This window comes from Babylonia areolata, chromosome 7, assembly GCF_041734735.1.
Source record: "Babylonia areolata isolate BAREFJ2019XMU chromosome 7, ASM4173473v1, whole genome shotgun sequence".
Taxonomy (NCBI): Eukaryota; Metazoa; Mollusca; class Gastropoda; order Neogastropoda; family Buccinidae; genus Babylonia; species Babylonia areolata.
Window position 1 is genome coordinate 28,511,165 of NC_134882.1, and position 16,062 is coordinate 28,527,226.

The following is a 16,062-nucleotide window of genomic DNA, read 5'->3' on the forward strand; positions in this document are numbered from 1 at the left end:
TTAGGAGTAACAGAGCATTATATACCATTTTAAACACTATTACTATTATTATCAATATTATTAATAATGATAGTGTATGTGCACTCACACACAAACTTGAACACATAATTACATAGATCAATTGGTCCATGTTTAGCGCAAAATGAAATGACAGTTTCTCCGCTGAATGTAATTGATTTACATAAAAAGATGTGTACAAGATCTGGGGTCAGTGTTTAACCTAGTGTGTTTTTTTTTTTTTTTTTTTTTTTTTTTTTTTCCAGAACCCTCGTCGGCAGAGCATAGCTTTCGACTTGGGCTTTTCCCCTGTCAAGAATTCGGGGTTGCGACGCCTTCCCCGCCAGACGGCGTTTATCTCCAAGTCAAAGCTGCCAGAACCCCCGCGGACGGGAGACTCCGCCTTGATGCCAGCGCCCACTGGCTCCTCAAATGCAAAGGCCAAGAGCACTGGTGGCCGGCCTCCCCGTGGTTTTGAGTCCAAGGTAAGAGGGCTGGTGAAGAAGTTTGAAACACTGTCACCCATTCAAGTGCTGTTCTCCTCCAAGAAGGGGAGCAGTTCCCCTTTACGGGTGCTTCACAGGCGTTTGTCGTTGGCGGGGTCGTCGCCCAATAAGATTCATCCGACGCAGTCTGTTCTATCGTCTGGCTTTTTGTCTGGCTTTGAGTGTTGACGTCCTTTTTGTGTGTGATTTCTGTGTGTAAGATGAGTATTCATTTTCCATTCTTTGTGACTGACTGTAAACTTCAACTATTTAGTCCTCACATAGTCACAGGGTGATTTGTACCCTCTTTGTTCAGTGCTGATGCTGTTTGACTTGAGGGTTTCAAGCCTTTGTATGGAATGATTAATTAAACCAGTCCACTTTGTGTTCTGAATGTTTAGTAAGCTCAGCTCATTGTCTTCTGAATGAGAACGGTAGCTGTACACCTTGAGAATGATTCACCCTTTCTAGTAAATTCTACTTGTGGTCTATTGTATTTTGTACCCTTTCGTATTTTCCTCTGGGTGTATGCGTACCTCTTCCAGTCTTTGCCATCCCTTGCTGCTCTCATCCATTATTTCCCCTTAAAGAAGACATTCTCTTTCCACCCACTCTTTTTTTCCCTGTTTTTTTTTTCTCCTTCATTATACAGTTTATCTTGCAAATAGCTGTTATATCATCTTGTTCTTGTTTGGGCTCCCAACTCTACACTCACCACATGTAGGATTAATTTTAGTGGAGTAGCCAAGCGGTAATGCACTGGACTAGAAAATGAGTGTCTGGGTTCGAGTTCAACAAAAGGACCAGGAGATTTATTACTCCTTCCTGTAGACTTTGATTGGTGGTCTTTGTGCTACTCATTTGGGTGGAACATTAAACAGGTCTCATGTGAAGCGTGCACTTAGTTCACATAAAAGAATCCCCAGCAAGGGAAGGGTTGTCCCTTGCAGAATTCAGTGGAAAGTAGCTGCTTAAGCCCTTGCATTGTAGGATTCCACACTCATTGTTTATCAAGTCAAAGATTTTGTTTCTCCTAATTTGTATTTGTATATCTTTTTATCACAACAGATTTCTCTGTGTGAAATTCGGGTTGCTCTCCCCAAGGAGAGCGCGTCACTACACTGCAGCGCCACCTATTTAAAAAAATTTTTTTCCTGTGTGCAGTTTTATTTGTTTTTGCTATTGAAGTGGATATTTCTACAGAATTTTGCTAGAAACAACCCATTTGTTGCCATGGGTTCTTTTATGCGCCTTAAGTGCATGATGCACACGGGACCTCGGTTGAAAGTCTCATCCGAATGACTAGCATCCAGACCACCACTCAAGGTCTAGTGGAGGGGGAAGAAAATATCTGCGGCTGAGCCGTAATTCAAACCAACGCGCTCAGATTCTCTCACTTCCTAGGCGGACGCGTTACTCTAGGCCATCAGTCCACATGATGTAAAATTAGCATAACATAATGCATGTATCCATTTGCAATCATTTATTTGAAAGTCCATAAGGTGTATGTTGTTAAATTAAATCAGTTTGTTGTGTGCTGATTTCAGTTTACTATGCTCTTTTAAAAAAACAACATAAACAGTCTTTCTCATTGTTGGACTGGAAGTAAACTAACGGTACCCAAATGTGTGTGAGGGGGGAAGCACCCAAACCAATGAATATGTGTTGGCATTTGTTTAGAATTTGTGGCATGTTCTGGTGTGACAATACTGGTTTTAAAATCCAGTAGAGTATTCACTAAACCAGTTTAAAAACGGTTTGGATTTCTGAACCGGTAATCCAGCTGTTGTCATGAAGTGCAGCCTTGTATGCCTGAATTTGGTGTCAGCTTGACATGCAGTGTATTGAGTACATTAATTGTCTTTGACCTGTGTTACATGAGTGTACCATAAAATACTTAGGGGATGAGTGCCGGAGTCATGGGAGATAATTTTTCTGATTGGCTCAAATTGGAATAAAGAAAGTCTTCTCCCCTAGTTTGTATGGATTTGTGTCTTCAATTAAATAAAAAAAATCTTCTGGATGAATTCAAATTGTGATTTGGAAATGAAGAGATGTGCACAGTCTTTGTTGTGGTTGTTGAGTCCTGGATATCATCTAGCAGTGTTGAAAATGAACTGGGGGAGGGGATGCTTTATTTTCCCTGGGGACTTGAACAATATAAATGTGCTGTGCGTTCGACTTTATAAACAATCATAATTTTCTTAAAACATCATCAACTGAGAACCCCAGTTATCACTCAGATCATTGTGGGACTGGTTAGTTTCTTTGGCTTGCTCATGGAATCAAGATGTTTTTGAAGAAATGTCCATGACTCGTGCTACACAGGGATCAGATAGTTTTGACATGTGTATTGAGTCATTTTTATACAAGATTAGATAGAAGTTGAGCATAACATTGTTTAATATTATAACTGATAAGTTTTATGATGAACACCTTTTTGAACAATTTCTACAGTGTGGTAACTTTTCTTGGCCTTTTCAAGTCAACAGTGTTCCATGAGGGTGATGTGTGTGGTTGAGGTTAGAGGATGTTACGAGGGGTGTAAAATATTTTACAACTAAGTTGAGGCATTGCTTGTTAGCTGCGTTGATTGTTGTGCTGTTCGTCTCCACCAGGAGAATGTATCTCCACTGACTGGTACTTGTTGGGAGGTATGAGATGCTTTTCTCTGTTTCATAATCTTCTTTCATGTCACCCCGTGGTTGTGTTGAGTTATGCACTCGTATATATTCGCTATACACACCTTGTTTTCTTTCTTTTCTTGTTTTGTGTTGTGCACTCGTTGTATATATTCACTATGCACATCTTGCTTTCTTTTCCCTGCTCAAGTTTTGTTGTGTGTGTGTTTTTTGTGTGTTTTTTTGTGTGTTTTTTTTAGTTCATGTATATTGTGTTTTTTTTTTATACTCATGTGATGTACTATGTTTTTGAGTGTCACACTATTCTCACTCATTTGTTCAGTCTCCATCAATTAAAAAGAAAGAGGAAGAAAAAAAAAAGATTCTTTCCTGCAGCACATGTCCAGTTGAACTACTTTTTATCTATTCAGGTTTTTGGTATGATGTTCTGCAGTTAATTTCACATGCAGTTATTATTATTATTAATATGAATATATGAAACAATTGTTTGCAGCCGGAGAGGAAATAAAGTTGGTGGCTGGTGACTATCGCTGGTATATAGTTTTGCGAGATATTTGTTGGTTTGTTCATGTTTGTGTGTGTATTAATAAAGTGAGTCAATTAGGGTTCATACAGGCTTCATGTTCTTAAAGAGAAGAGACGTGCCTTTTTCAGTCTTTAAATTTAGATATTGCCCAGGTTTGTAAAAGTTTAAGTTTGGCACTCTTTACTGATTAAAAATAACCCCCCCCCCCCATGCCCCAACCTTCAGTCAGTGATTGATAAAGCACAGCAGTGAAATGCTCCACCGGAATTTGAAATTGAAATCAGAATTATGGTTGAAAAAAAAAAAGAGTCCCCCCATAAGGATCTTTGCTACCAAAATCATGAGCGTCTCATGATTGTAGTAGATGGTTCATTCAAGGGGCATAAGAAGGTGCTCAAAATACTGTGCCTTCCAACTGGGTCCCTGATGTGACAGTTTAACATTTTTAGCTTTAGTGGGATTTTAAAAGTTTGTGATTGAAAGCCTGTTTGAATTCTGGATGTAATCACCACGTCTTGTGTGTACGTCCGTGTATATCACTATATGTGTGCATGGTAGTTTTTATACATTCTTGTGTGTCCATGGTGGAGGTTTTACATTTTTGGTTGACCGTGTACCTGTGTGTGTGTGTCCAGGGTGAATTATAAAAAAAACAACACAACTTTACTTGGTCATGGGTTGACCATATGCATGTGTTTGTGTGTGTGTCCATGGTAGATTTTTACTTTTGTTGACTCACTTGTGTAAGCAAAGTGAGTCTATGTTTTAACCCGGTGTTCGGTTGTCTGTGTGTGTGTGTCTGTGTATCCGTGGTAAACTTTAACATAACATTGACATTTTCTCTGCAAATACTTTGTCAGTTGACACCAAATTAGGCATAAAAATAGGAAAAACTCAGTTCTTTCCAGTCATCTTGTTTAAAACAATGTTGCACCTCTGGGATGGGCACAAAAAAATAAAAAATGAAGCCTAATTATATGCAAACTGCATTTACTGTTGTATTTATATTTTTTGTATTCTCTAAACTTGGCACTTTGATCTGATATTCTGACCCAACAACAAGAGCAGTCATTATTATCATTTTTTGTTCAAACAGGAACTTCTTTTGCTAAGAATGGAAGTTTTATTTATTTTGTAAACGTTTTGGTGCAGATAGTAAAGAAGGGAAATTACTCTGTAATTAATGCTAGGGGACTTAATTTGCTTTAAACTGATCTTTCACATCTTAAACATTACATTTTGAAATTATACTCAATACATAAAAAGCTTGGATTTAAAAAAAAAGTGTATCACAATTGAGTCTTGAAGGCCTTGCCTCTCTTGTTTTACTTAAAATCTTTTCTTTTTTATGGATTGTTCATGTGCATGTGTGTGACTGTGTGCATCCATGGTAGATTTTCTGTTCTTTTTTTAATTATGAGCTGTCCATGTGCCTGTAAGTGTGCCCATGGTAGTTCTTTTTTTTAATTTTTATTTCTTCTTGTGCCTGTATGTGTCCATTGTAGATTTGTGAAATTTCATGGTTTTCCGTGTGTCTTTGTGTCCATTGTAGATTTGTTTGTACTTTTTCAGGGTATCAGGTTGTTCATGTGCCTGTGTGTGAGTCCATAATGATTTAAAAAAAAATGTATTACTTGTTGGTTGAGATGTGTGTGTGTGTGTGTGTGTGTGTGTGTGTGTGTGTCCATCACAGAATACTAGATTGATGGATTTTTGTGTGTGTGTGTGTGTGTACATTTCTTGGTGTGTGTGTGTGTGTGTGTGTGTCCGTGTCCTTGTCCATGTCCATGTCCATGTCCATGTCAGTGATGCCCATCACTCCATGGTAGACCTTTTACATTGGCATTTTTTCAGCAACCACAAGAGGTGTTCAACCAAACTTGGTATAATGGTAATTAAAAATTGGTACACATAGGATGAGTATCTCTTTCCCCACCAGTCATCCTCATTATGATAATCACAAAATGTTAACAGGGTGAAAGGTCAAAGTTCAGTGTCGTTGGCAAAACAGAATGGGGAAAAAAAGTGCTTGATGGAGCTTGTGCTTTGTGTCTTTTTTTTAAAAATTATTATTATTATTTTTTTAAATTTTTTTTATTAGTAATTCAAGTTTGGTATGTTAATAGGTGATCATGGTGACAGCATTATCCATATTGAAATTAAAAGTCAAAGATCAAGATAACAATGTTGCATGTGAATAAATTGTGATGAGGAACAGTGTGTTGCTAGGAAAGAGACAAGATCCCTCTCCAATTTCCATCATACTTGGTACACTGATTGGTAATGGAAAGATCAAGAACCTGCTGGGAGACTGTCAATTGAGAGTCAAAAGTAATAGATCAGTTTCAGATTTCAAAGTCACAACTTTCAAAGTCAACTTCTTCTTCTTCTGCGTTCGATGTTTTTTGGCTGCGTCAGACAGTCACCCCTGTCGCCACGATGTAACCCACGGTCTTCTCCAGGTCGTGGCGGTCTCCCCAAAGCTGCGCCTGTAGCTCTGTGCCCCCTGGCCAGGTTTGACGCCGTAGAGCTTCATGGGTTGGGCAGTGTTGGAGGATGTGTTCAGGGGTCTGGGGTCCAGTGCCACATGGACACTCATCAGTGTGGGCGATCTTCATACGGTGAAGGTGACTCAGTAGTCGGCAGTGGCCAGTTCTCAGTCTGAAGAGGACTGTCTGCTGGTGTCTCTGGAGCTGGTGGATTGGATCAACACCACTGTTTGCACCCAGCCTTCTCTTCCACTGGTTCTGGTATTGGTTGTGGATGATGGTCCTGGCCTCTCTGTAGGTCACGGGGTGGCTGAACTGCTTCATTTTGCTGCCTGCCTTGGAGAGAGCATCGGCCTTTTCGTTCCCCGTGACCCCACAGTGAGATGGAACCCACTGAACAGTGACAGTCGACCGTTTTGAAAGGTCATGAAGGGCTGCTTTGATGTTTGTCAGCTGCTGTTCGTTTCTGGTTGACTGGAGTCCCTGCAGGAGAGATCTGCAGTCAGTGAAGAAGGCTATCTTTGGTGGTGGGTTGACTGACGTCCTGAGGCCTTGTGCAGCATGGAGTAGTGCTGCTGTCTCCGCTCTGTAGTTCGAGGAGATTCTTCCTGTGGGGAACGCTCCAGGGGTCAGTCTTCCATCTGTGTGCCTGATGAAGATGCCTGCTCCTCCATTCTTCACCGCTCCCTCCGAGGATCCGTCTGTGAAGACGTGCGTCCATTCGCTGGGGTTGTACCGAGTCTCAGTCATCTCCAGTGTCAGAGCTTTCAGCAGGGGAGGGGCTTGGCAGTCCTTTTGGTCGATGCCAGGGACTTTTGTGATGATTGAGACTCCTTCCAGTTGGTCGGCCGGTTCCTCGAAGTCGGGGAGTGTTTCCATCTCGGCAGGGGACGAGGGCAGCAGGTCTTCATGTTGGCGGTGCAGGGCCTTGGAGAGGTGGTTGAAGCTGGTCCGCTTCAGTCTGTTCTTTTCAAAGTCAACAAACTTTGATGTTCATAACTCCTGTGTTTGAAGTCTTACACATGAGTCTTGAAGGCCCTGCTTCCTTCCTGTTTGGGATGTCTGAGGATCAGTCTACAGTCTTTTGAAGTTGTGAAACAGGCATGAAAGGATGGTGTTAGCTGCTTCGAAGATTTTTCATTGTTCCTTTTAGATTCATTAACACCATTTCTAATCCTTTCCAAAATGTATTTATCTTTTATTCATTTGTTTATTTATTTGTTTCTTTATTTAGTTATTCTTTTTTAATATGTTTTTTTTCCAGTTTTCTTGCCCTGCTAAAATTGACTGCCAGGGAACAAGTTCGTCTTGCATTCTCAGCTTTGTTGCAATCTTTCATTAAGTTGTGAAGAAAAAAAACAACTGGTTTGTTTTTATGGCCCTGTCAGGCTGGTCAGGTCTGGCACCCCATCATCTCACCAGACTAGCACTTTTGGGGAATGCCAGACCTGATCAGCTGACCGTACTGTTGTTAATTCAAGGCCAATGAGATGAAAAAGAAAAGCAGCTTGGTTCTTCATAGTTTGGAATGTTTGAAATGGATATATTGGCTAAGCAGTGTTCACAATATTCAGCAAAACAGGTTTTAAACATAACATAAAAGTATGATAGAAAAAAAAGGAGAAATACGAGGGTCATTCAATAAATAAGGTGAATTTTTCGGTATAAGGACTTCTAATACAGATAGAAGCTTACTTTTTTTTTTCAGCATAGTCTCCCAGCACTGTCACACACTTTTCGCATCTGTGCACAAGCTTCCGTATTCCCTCAGCGTAAAAATCTTTGGACTGATGTCTCAGCCAGTCGCTCACAACACTTTTGACTTCGTCACTTTCAAACTTCGTGCCTCTCGTGAACGCTTTCAAGGGACCAAACAGGTGAAAGTCTGAAGGGGCAAGGTCTGGGCTGTAAGGGGGATGAGGGAGCAGTTCCCAGCCCAGACTGAATGAGGTCATTGACTGATTCGATCACCTCAGGAGACCTCACTTCTGTAGGCCTTCCAGGCCTGTCTTCATCCTCAACACTGCTCCGTCCTTCTTTAAACAATTTAGCCCACTTGTAGACATTTTTTCGGCTGAAACATGTGGCACCATACACAGTTGACATTCTCCTATGAATTTCAACTGGTTTGCACCCTTCAGCAACCAAAAACTTGATAACTGACCGCTGTTCAATCCTGGAGCATGCTTCTTGGTCGGCCATCTTTGTTAATCGCCAAAAGTTTTTTTTAATCTGCAAAACAAATTAAATCCATGTGAAAAAGAAGTAAAACAAAAACAACTAATCTGTATTAGAAGTCCTTATACTGAAAAATTCACCTTATTTATTGAATGACCCTCGTATCTTTCTCAAAACTTCCACCAAACTAGATAGTCTTAGCAGCAAGACATTGATTTATTATAATCATTTTCTTTTTTTTTCTTTTTTTAAAAATCCTTTTATTTATTCATTTATTTGTTTACTCACTCATATATTGATTTTATTATATTTTAAACTGTAGATCATGTATGGGAGCAGTCCATATGCCATCTGATCAGCAGTGGGTCTTGACAGAGTACTATAAAGATTTGTGAATACATGTGATAATGTGTGATATATTTTATTTGTATCATGCCATGTTATAATTCATGTCTTCAGTGAGTAGTGGCAGATCCTTCCTCACTCCCGGGGACTCTTTCAGTAGGAACAGAATCCCCACTATCTGGAAGTTCTATGCCAGGTGACCACATGCACAATGGGTCATATAACTTTGTTCCTGGCTTTTTCTTTTTCTTACTGTCATCTCTTCCTTTCTTACTTTCTGCCCTGCTTGTCCTTTCACCTGTTATCTCTCTCTTTCTCTAAAGGGGCTTTGGCCTTCATCTGAATAAAAAAAAAATGTTATCTCTCTTTGTCACTCTCTGCCTCCTCCTCTTCTCTCTCTCTCTCTCTGTCTCTCTCTGTATCTCTCTGTATATGCATTCCTAAAGCCTTGAATATTTTCCGTCTCCTGGAGTTGATAATTGTTCCCCATTTAAAAAAAAAAAATTTTCTCTCTTTTTTGTTTGTTTGTGTTTTATATGCCTGTTATATATATGGATTTGTTTATTGTGTGTAATTATGTTTGTTAGGTCAGCTTTTTTCATCCTCTGATGAGAAATGGGTGGAATCATTTGGAATGGTCAGTGTCAGGCATGCTGTAGGTTGGTTAAAATATTTATATTTTTCAACCCTGGTATGACCCCATGTGGTCAGCTGGTGCTATTAAAAAAAAAAAAGAAGAAGAAAAGAGCAACAAAAGATAAAGTCCAGTGGTCTTGTATTGTCAGGGATGCAGGTTTGGATTGTATTCACCAGAAAACATTTCGGTATGCTTTGGTGAACTGCTGCTCTGTTGTTGGTGTTCAGCTTGCTGCTGGTCACTCACCAGAAAGGAGCATTACCCAAACTTGTTTTACTTTTCGTCACAGTGAAACTATACAGCCTTCAATTGAAAACGTGTGTGTGTTGGCTGCAGTAAAGACTAGCTTTAGTTAAAAAAACAAACAAACCCAAAACATTCAGTGTGCCAGCAGTAAAGAGTTGATTTGTGTGGTATAAACATTCTGTGTGCCTACATAAGTGATTTATTTATTATGAAACATTCTGTGTGCCAGGGGTAAAGACTTTTTTTGGTATGTATTTGAGCCTTGAATTTCACTTCTGCTGCTTGTGTGTTTCAGGGGAGTAGGAAACCTCTTGGAGTTCGCAACATTCCCCCCAGCGGTCACTGACGAGGAGACTCTGTGTTGGTCTCCACCCACTATTCCTGTACTGTTGTCACCCTGAAGTTGCTGGCAGGCTTTAGGTGAATCAGTATTTAGTTGACCATTGTGATAGTGATGATTCTGGATGCATGGTGCATACTAGTCCGTGTGTGAAGTGACCCCTTCTGAAAGATGGTGCTGTGCACAGAACTGAATGGAAGCAGTTGCTCATGAACATTTTGCACTTGAAGATTCTGCTTGACGTGAAATTGAATGGCGACGGTTCGGGTTGTGATATTCATGCGCATTTTATATGAGATTAAACAAAAACGGCAGTGTTGTGCGCAGATACTGATACTCTCATCAAGGACTGTGGAAAGGAAGTGTGTGGACTGAGCTTCATATCTGAGCTTATGGACTGAACCAGCCGAGCAGTCTGTGGACTGAGCTTCATATCTGTGCTTATGGACTGAACCAGCCGAGCAGTCTGTGGACTGAGCTTCATATCTGTGCTTATGGACTGAACCAGCCGAGCAGTCTGTGGACTGAGCTTCATATCTGTGCTTATGGACTGAACCAGCCAAGCAGTCTGTGGACTGAGCTTCATATCTGTGCTTATGGACTGAAACAGCCGAGCAGTCTGTGGACTGAGCTTCATATCTGTGCTTATGGACAGAACCAGCTGAGCAACTGAGGCAGGACAAAAACACTGACTATGATGTCAGGATTTGTAGGGGCCTGAAGAAGATACATATTGTATGATAATTGTAACACGGAGAGGAAAGAGGGAGGGGGGATGGGGGAATTGACAGGCAGGTGGCTTTTTCTTTTCTTTTTTTTTAATTTCTCCATGAAGGTACAATGTGTAAATGCTGGACACTGCCTGCTGTTTACAACTGTTGCTGACCCATTCTCTGCACCGGAGGTTTGTAAGGAAACCTTTTCTCAGTGTCAAGGCGCACATGAATGTGGACTCGATTCAGGTTGAAACAGCCTGAATACCTGCTTGAGCATTGTACTAGCCACATGCTGGCATTCTTCTGGTTGACTGCTGTGAAAACTGATTTAAAAAAAGAAAAAAGACAAACCCCCACAACAGGCAGACTTGATGCCATTGGAGTGCAATGAAGGGAAACGACTTTGAGTATGAGCAGATTCCCTCCCTGGACAAATTAGGTCTGGGATGGAGGGGTGTAGAAGGCTTATCACACGGTAGGCAGATTGGAGTTCACACAGATTGTTGTCTGTGGGTGATGACTCGCATTACAGTTACAGATCCCCCATTCCCCCCAAATCTTCACACTGTGGGGGTCTCACAGTTATAGATCCCTCATTCCTCCAAAATATGCAGCCTGTGGGCATTGACTCATTGAACAGTTATAGATCCCTCCTTCCCCCAAAATGTTTAGTCTGTGGACGCTGTCTCACAGATAGATCACTCATTCCCCCAGAATGTCTGTGGATGTTCATTATTGTCTCTGGGATATAGATTCCTCATTCAATCCCCCCCCCCCCAAAAAAAAACAACAAACAAACCCAATGACTTCAGTGTGGATGTTGTCACATTCCACATACAGACCCCCCTCCCCACCCCCCAGTGCCTCCTCCCTCAATGAATGCTAACCTCTTTAATGAATGCTGAATCGACAGTCTGAATGGACCTGGTTGGAACTTCTCTACTTTGCTCACTTTTGGTTGGTCTGTGAACTGTGTGCTCAAGAGCAGTGGTATCCACGGGTCATTTTTGTCATTGGCTGTTACTTTAGTGTGACAGTTTGCTTCAGGATTTTGCTCAGTTCAAGATTGTTGATTCACGTCCCCGGCTTTAACAAGCTGATCATTGATAACTCAAGTCATTTACAGTGTATGAGTTTCCAAGTCATTAGTTTGTGTAGGGTTGGTTTTTTGTTGTTGTTGTTTCTTTAGTTTTTAACATTAGTTTAACATCTTTCAGTTTCACAGCACTATATTTTAATGTACTTACTTATTTTTCTTCTTCTTCTTCTTCTTCTTCTTCTTCTTCTTATTGTTATTATTTATTCATTTGCTTATTATCTGTTATTAGTTGTAGCAATATTATTAATATTATACTCCACTCTGTGGAGTGATGGCCTAGAGGTAACACGTCCACTTGGGAAGCGAGAGAATCTGAGCGCGCTGGTTCGAATTACAGCTCAGCCGCTGATATTTTCTCCCCCCCCTCCACAAGACCTTGAGTGGTGGTCTGGATGCTAGTCATTCGGATGAGACAATAAACCGAGGTCCCGTGTGCAGCATGCACTTAGCACACGTAAAAGAACCCACGACAGCAAAACGGTTGTTCCTGGCAAAATTCAGTAGAAAAATCCACTTCGATAGGAAAAACAAATAAAACTGCACGCAGGAAAATTTGTTTTTTAATGGGTGGCGCTGTAGTGTAGCGACGTGCTCTCCCTGGGGAGAGCAGCCCGAATTTTACACAGAGAAATCTGTTGTGATAAAAAAAAAAGAAAGAAATAGAAATACAAATTTACATATCTGTCTGTTTTATTAATTTCTTTATTATCATTTATTATTATTTTATTTTTCTTTCCTGAAGGCCTGACAAAGTGCGTTGGGTACTCGTCAGGCATCTGGTTGGCAGATGTGGTGTAGTGCGTACATGAATTTGTCCAAACGCAGTGACGCCTCCTTGAGAAACTGAAGTTCACTGAACTAAACTCAGTTTGATTCTGGAACAACATTGTATGCAAAGGGGGGGAGGTTCCTTGCAGACAGTTATATGCACTGTTACCACACACTGCTTCATGTTTTTTTTCCCTTTTTTTATATATATATATATGTGTATACTTTGTATTGATCACAATTGTGTAGTCGTTTTTTTTCTCCTTATCAATAATGTACTCTTTCTTGCATGTGTCTCTAACTCAGGTGGCGGTGTACAGATTGTTAGAATTGTCAGCACGGTATACAGTTCACAAAATGGTTGATTGTGGTTTTTAGTACATAAATTTATCGGTATTCATAGGCATTTGTGGGTTCCGAAATGAACATTAAATGATCTGTTTGTTTTTAATCAGCACTGGTTTTAGTCCTCAGACTTTCAAGTTCTAAAAATGGTTAAAGACAGGATTCTTTACCAAAAGGGGAAGAACAGAGTTACTGCTAAATGTTTTAGTGCTTCATTAGAAGATGTTACTCATGATCAGATTGTCACAGGGATGCTGGAGGCTCTTTGTATCACAGGGCTCCCACAAAGTCGGTGAAATCTGGAAAAGTCCTGGGAAAAATAGAAAGACCATTGAGAGGACTGGGAAAGTTATGTAAATAAGTTTTGTTACACTGTAAGGTCTGGAAAAAGTTTAGGTATTTTCACAGCTTTCAGTAGACTTCCAGTATTGAATAAGATTTTGCTTACGCAGAAAAAAAAAAAAAAGCCAGTCAAGTCAGTCATTTCTCAAGTGTCTTCATCTGTCTGTCACTATCACACTCACAGTATCAGTCATGTTACTCACCACTGATGTTTCATTATTCTATTGCAGCATGTCTCTTTTGGTGTTGACTTTTATCATGTCAAACTGATGCAGACTAGGCCAGTTGGTTTGCTTTGGCCAAATCTCGAAGCTTACTTCACACTGACACCCTGCCAACACACACACACACACTCTCTCTTTCTCTCTCTGTATCTCTCTGTCTCTGTATATTAAGAAAGAAAAGCAGCATCATATACAGAGCAGAAGAACAAGAACAACGCACACGCACACACACACGCACAAACACGCACACATACACACAGAAGAAGTAGAAACAAAAGATGGCATGAATATTCAGTGATTCATTTCTAGAACCTGGAATTAATTTTATGTAAGTGGACATAGATTATTACATGGCCTGATTATATTGTGTGAAGTAACCAGCTTTATCTCTGTAGGATAGCTTCTTTGATTCTAAAACAGTATAAACAAGTACTGGGGGAAAGTGTTGTGGAATTGTTACTTTTGATTATCAGTCAGTGGCATATTATATAGTAAAACCATTTTGTCCTGAATGTGATACGACACACATTTAGGTATGACATATGTGACACCGCACGTGAAAACCCGGCTAAAGTCCCAGGCAGCTATTCTTAGCAAAAAAAAACCACCCCAAACCGTTGGGGTAAAAATGATGAAGATAAAGGTTTTATTATTATTATTTATTTATTTATTTTAAAAATTTTTTTTTTTACAGATTTTGTATCTTTAAAGTGTAATTTTTGCTCTCTACCTGGTAAGTATTTTAGCAAAAAATAAAAACTGCCTGAAACTGTAGTGTAATGTTTTTTAGGTGCATGTGCTGTTGGTGGTACTGCTGCACACATTGGTCACTTTAGTTGCAATGTTCAGTGCATTTGACTTCAGGCTTTTCAGAAATTACTTCAGCCAGTGATGTGGCAAACCACTTAATGTCTGCAGTGTGTGAACATTGGTTTGGGGTCTAAAGCTAAAGTTCAAAAGATGCATTGTGGGAATTTTGTGGCCTTTATCTCTCTCATTTGAACATTTGCTGTCACTGTTGACTCTGCTCTCTTGTGGCATGACGTCACTCTCAACTCGCCATTCTTGACATTTGAGTTCGGAGAGAAAATATGAAATATCTTGTGCTTTTTTCAAAAAAGAAATTTATAGTTTACTTAAATCTGAATCTTTTGACTCCGCATACATGTTCAAGATAATTCTTATTCTAAAGTTACAAGCAGGTAAAAGTATGTTTTCTTTATGAGCCGATTTTCTCCATTTATTCTTTTCAGGCACACCAACTTTGAAAAAAAATATAGCAAAAAAGAAAAAAGAAAAAGTGAAATTGATTCTGTTTTTTGTATATGTGATTTTTAAACTTTCTGAAAATATGTGAATGTCAAAAATGATAAATTGAGACTTGAGCTGGGTTTTCACATGCTGTGTCACATATTTGTGGATGTGGCATGGAGCCCTAATAAGTAATTTGATGTGTTGGTTTTTTTGTTTTTTTTCAAATCATGATCATGATGATGGGGTTATTCATTCTGCACTTGTAGATATTGAATTTTGCATGATAAATGATCAAGAGATCAAGGACACCATCAGATGAGACTGTTGAGCAATTGCCAAAGTCATCCCTTTGGCTAGTTTTAAGTTCCATATTATGTTGGCATTTTTCATTCAAAGCTAATTCAAAGGCAGAAAAAAAGGCTGAAATTATTCTCCAAAACAGGTGCTGGATATTTTCACTTTCTTCGTGGCAAAAACTGCACCTGACATCTTCCCCCAAAAAGGGATGCCAGAAGTTCTTTCAGAACAAATAGTATCCCCACCTTCGGGGATTGCTGTAGTATTTTCCTTAACGTTTTCCATTGTTCTGTTTCTAGTTTTTCTGTTTTCTTTCTGTTGTCTCTTCCTCATATTTTCTGCCTTGCTGGTCTGTTCACCTCTTGCTTTTCCTAGAAAGCCATGAATATTTCTGGTCTTTGTCTGGACTTGATAACTGGGCACTCTTACTAGACTAGTAAGTTGTATACTAATTTGCACAAAGGACGTGCCAGGTGTCTGTTAGCAATTTTTGGCTGTGTATGCTCGTTACATACAGTTTTGTTTATTATCAACCATGTTATGTTCAGGTGTCCGTGTCAGAGGCATGTCTTGGGCTAATGTGCCTGAGTTACTTGCTCTTTTCTGTTTTTCATTCAATTTTCTTCTGTTTCTTTTCATTTGTTTTCAACTTTTGTGTTGTTACTAATCTGAGGTTCTGTGGAAGCTGCTTCTGAGCTCAGGGTGATGACATTGGCTTCTTTTTGCATTCTTTGAAGTATTTGTGCATTCATCATGACATGTGTGTGATACTCATCATGTTGTGCATGAGTGTGTTCTTGCATTAAAATACATGAACAAGTAATTGTGTGTATTTATTAGTGTGAGTTGGTGTACATATGTTTTTGCATCTCAGGGTCAGACTTTTTAGATACTATGGGTCTATTCAAGTGTGAACAAATGCCTGGGGAGAGAGTGTATTCAAGGAAGCATTGTTTCACAGCCTGAGTTTGTCCAATGGCAACAAAAGGAGACATAAACAAGCAGAAAGCTTTTTGCTCAGTCTGCAAACAGACAACACTTCGTCCATGGACATAAAACGCTAAATGTTAACAAATACATTCCCACAACAAAATTTAGAAAATACAGTGCCTTTTAGAAGTGATCAGTTTGA

The 16,062-nt window shown here is 39.8% G+C and overlaps 1 protein-coding gene across 2 annotated transcripts in view; it reads left to right on the top strand.

Moving 5' to 3' along the window:
* Positions 1-15,730, top strand: part of LOC143283946 (uncharacterized) — a 57,280-nt gene extending 41,550 nt beyond the window's left edge. For both annotated transcript variants that reach the window (XM_076590403.1, XM_076590404.1), the window contains exons 24-25: positions 264-482; positions 9,841-15,730. In XM_076590403.1, coding sequence (XP_076446518.1) covers positions 264-482; positions 9,841-9,891 — 270 coding nt within the window. In that variant the 3' untranslated portion in view covers positions 9,892-15,730. The remainder of the gene's footprint in view (positions 1-263; positions 483-9,840) is intronic.
* The last annotated feature ends 332 nt before the right edge of the window (positions 15,731-16,062 follow it).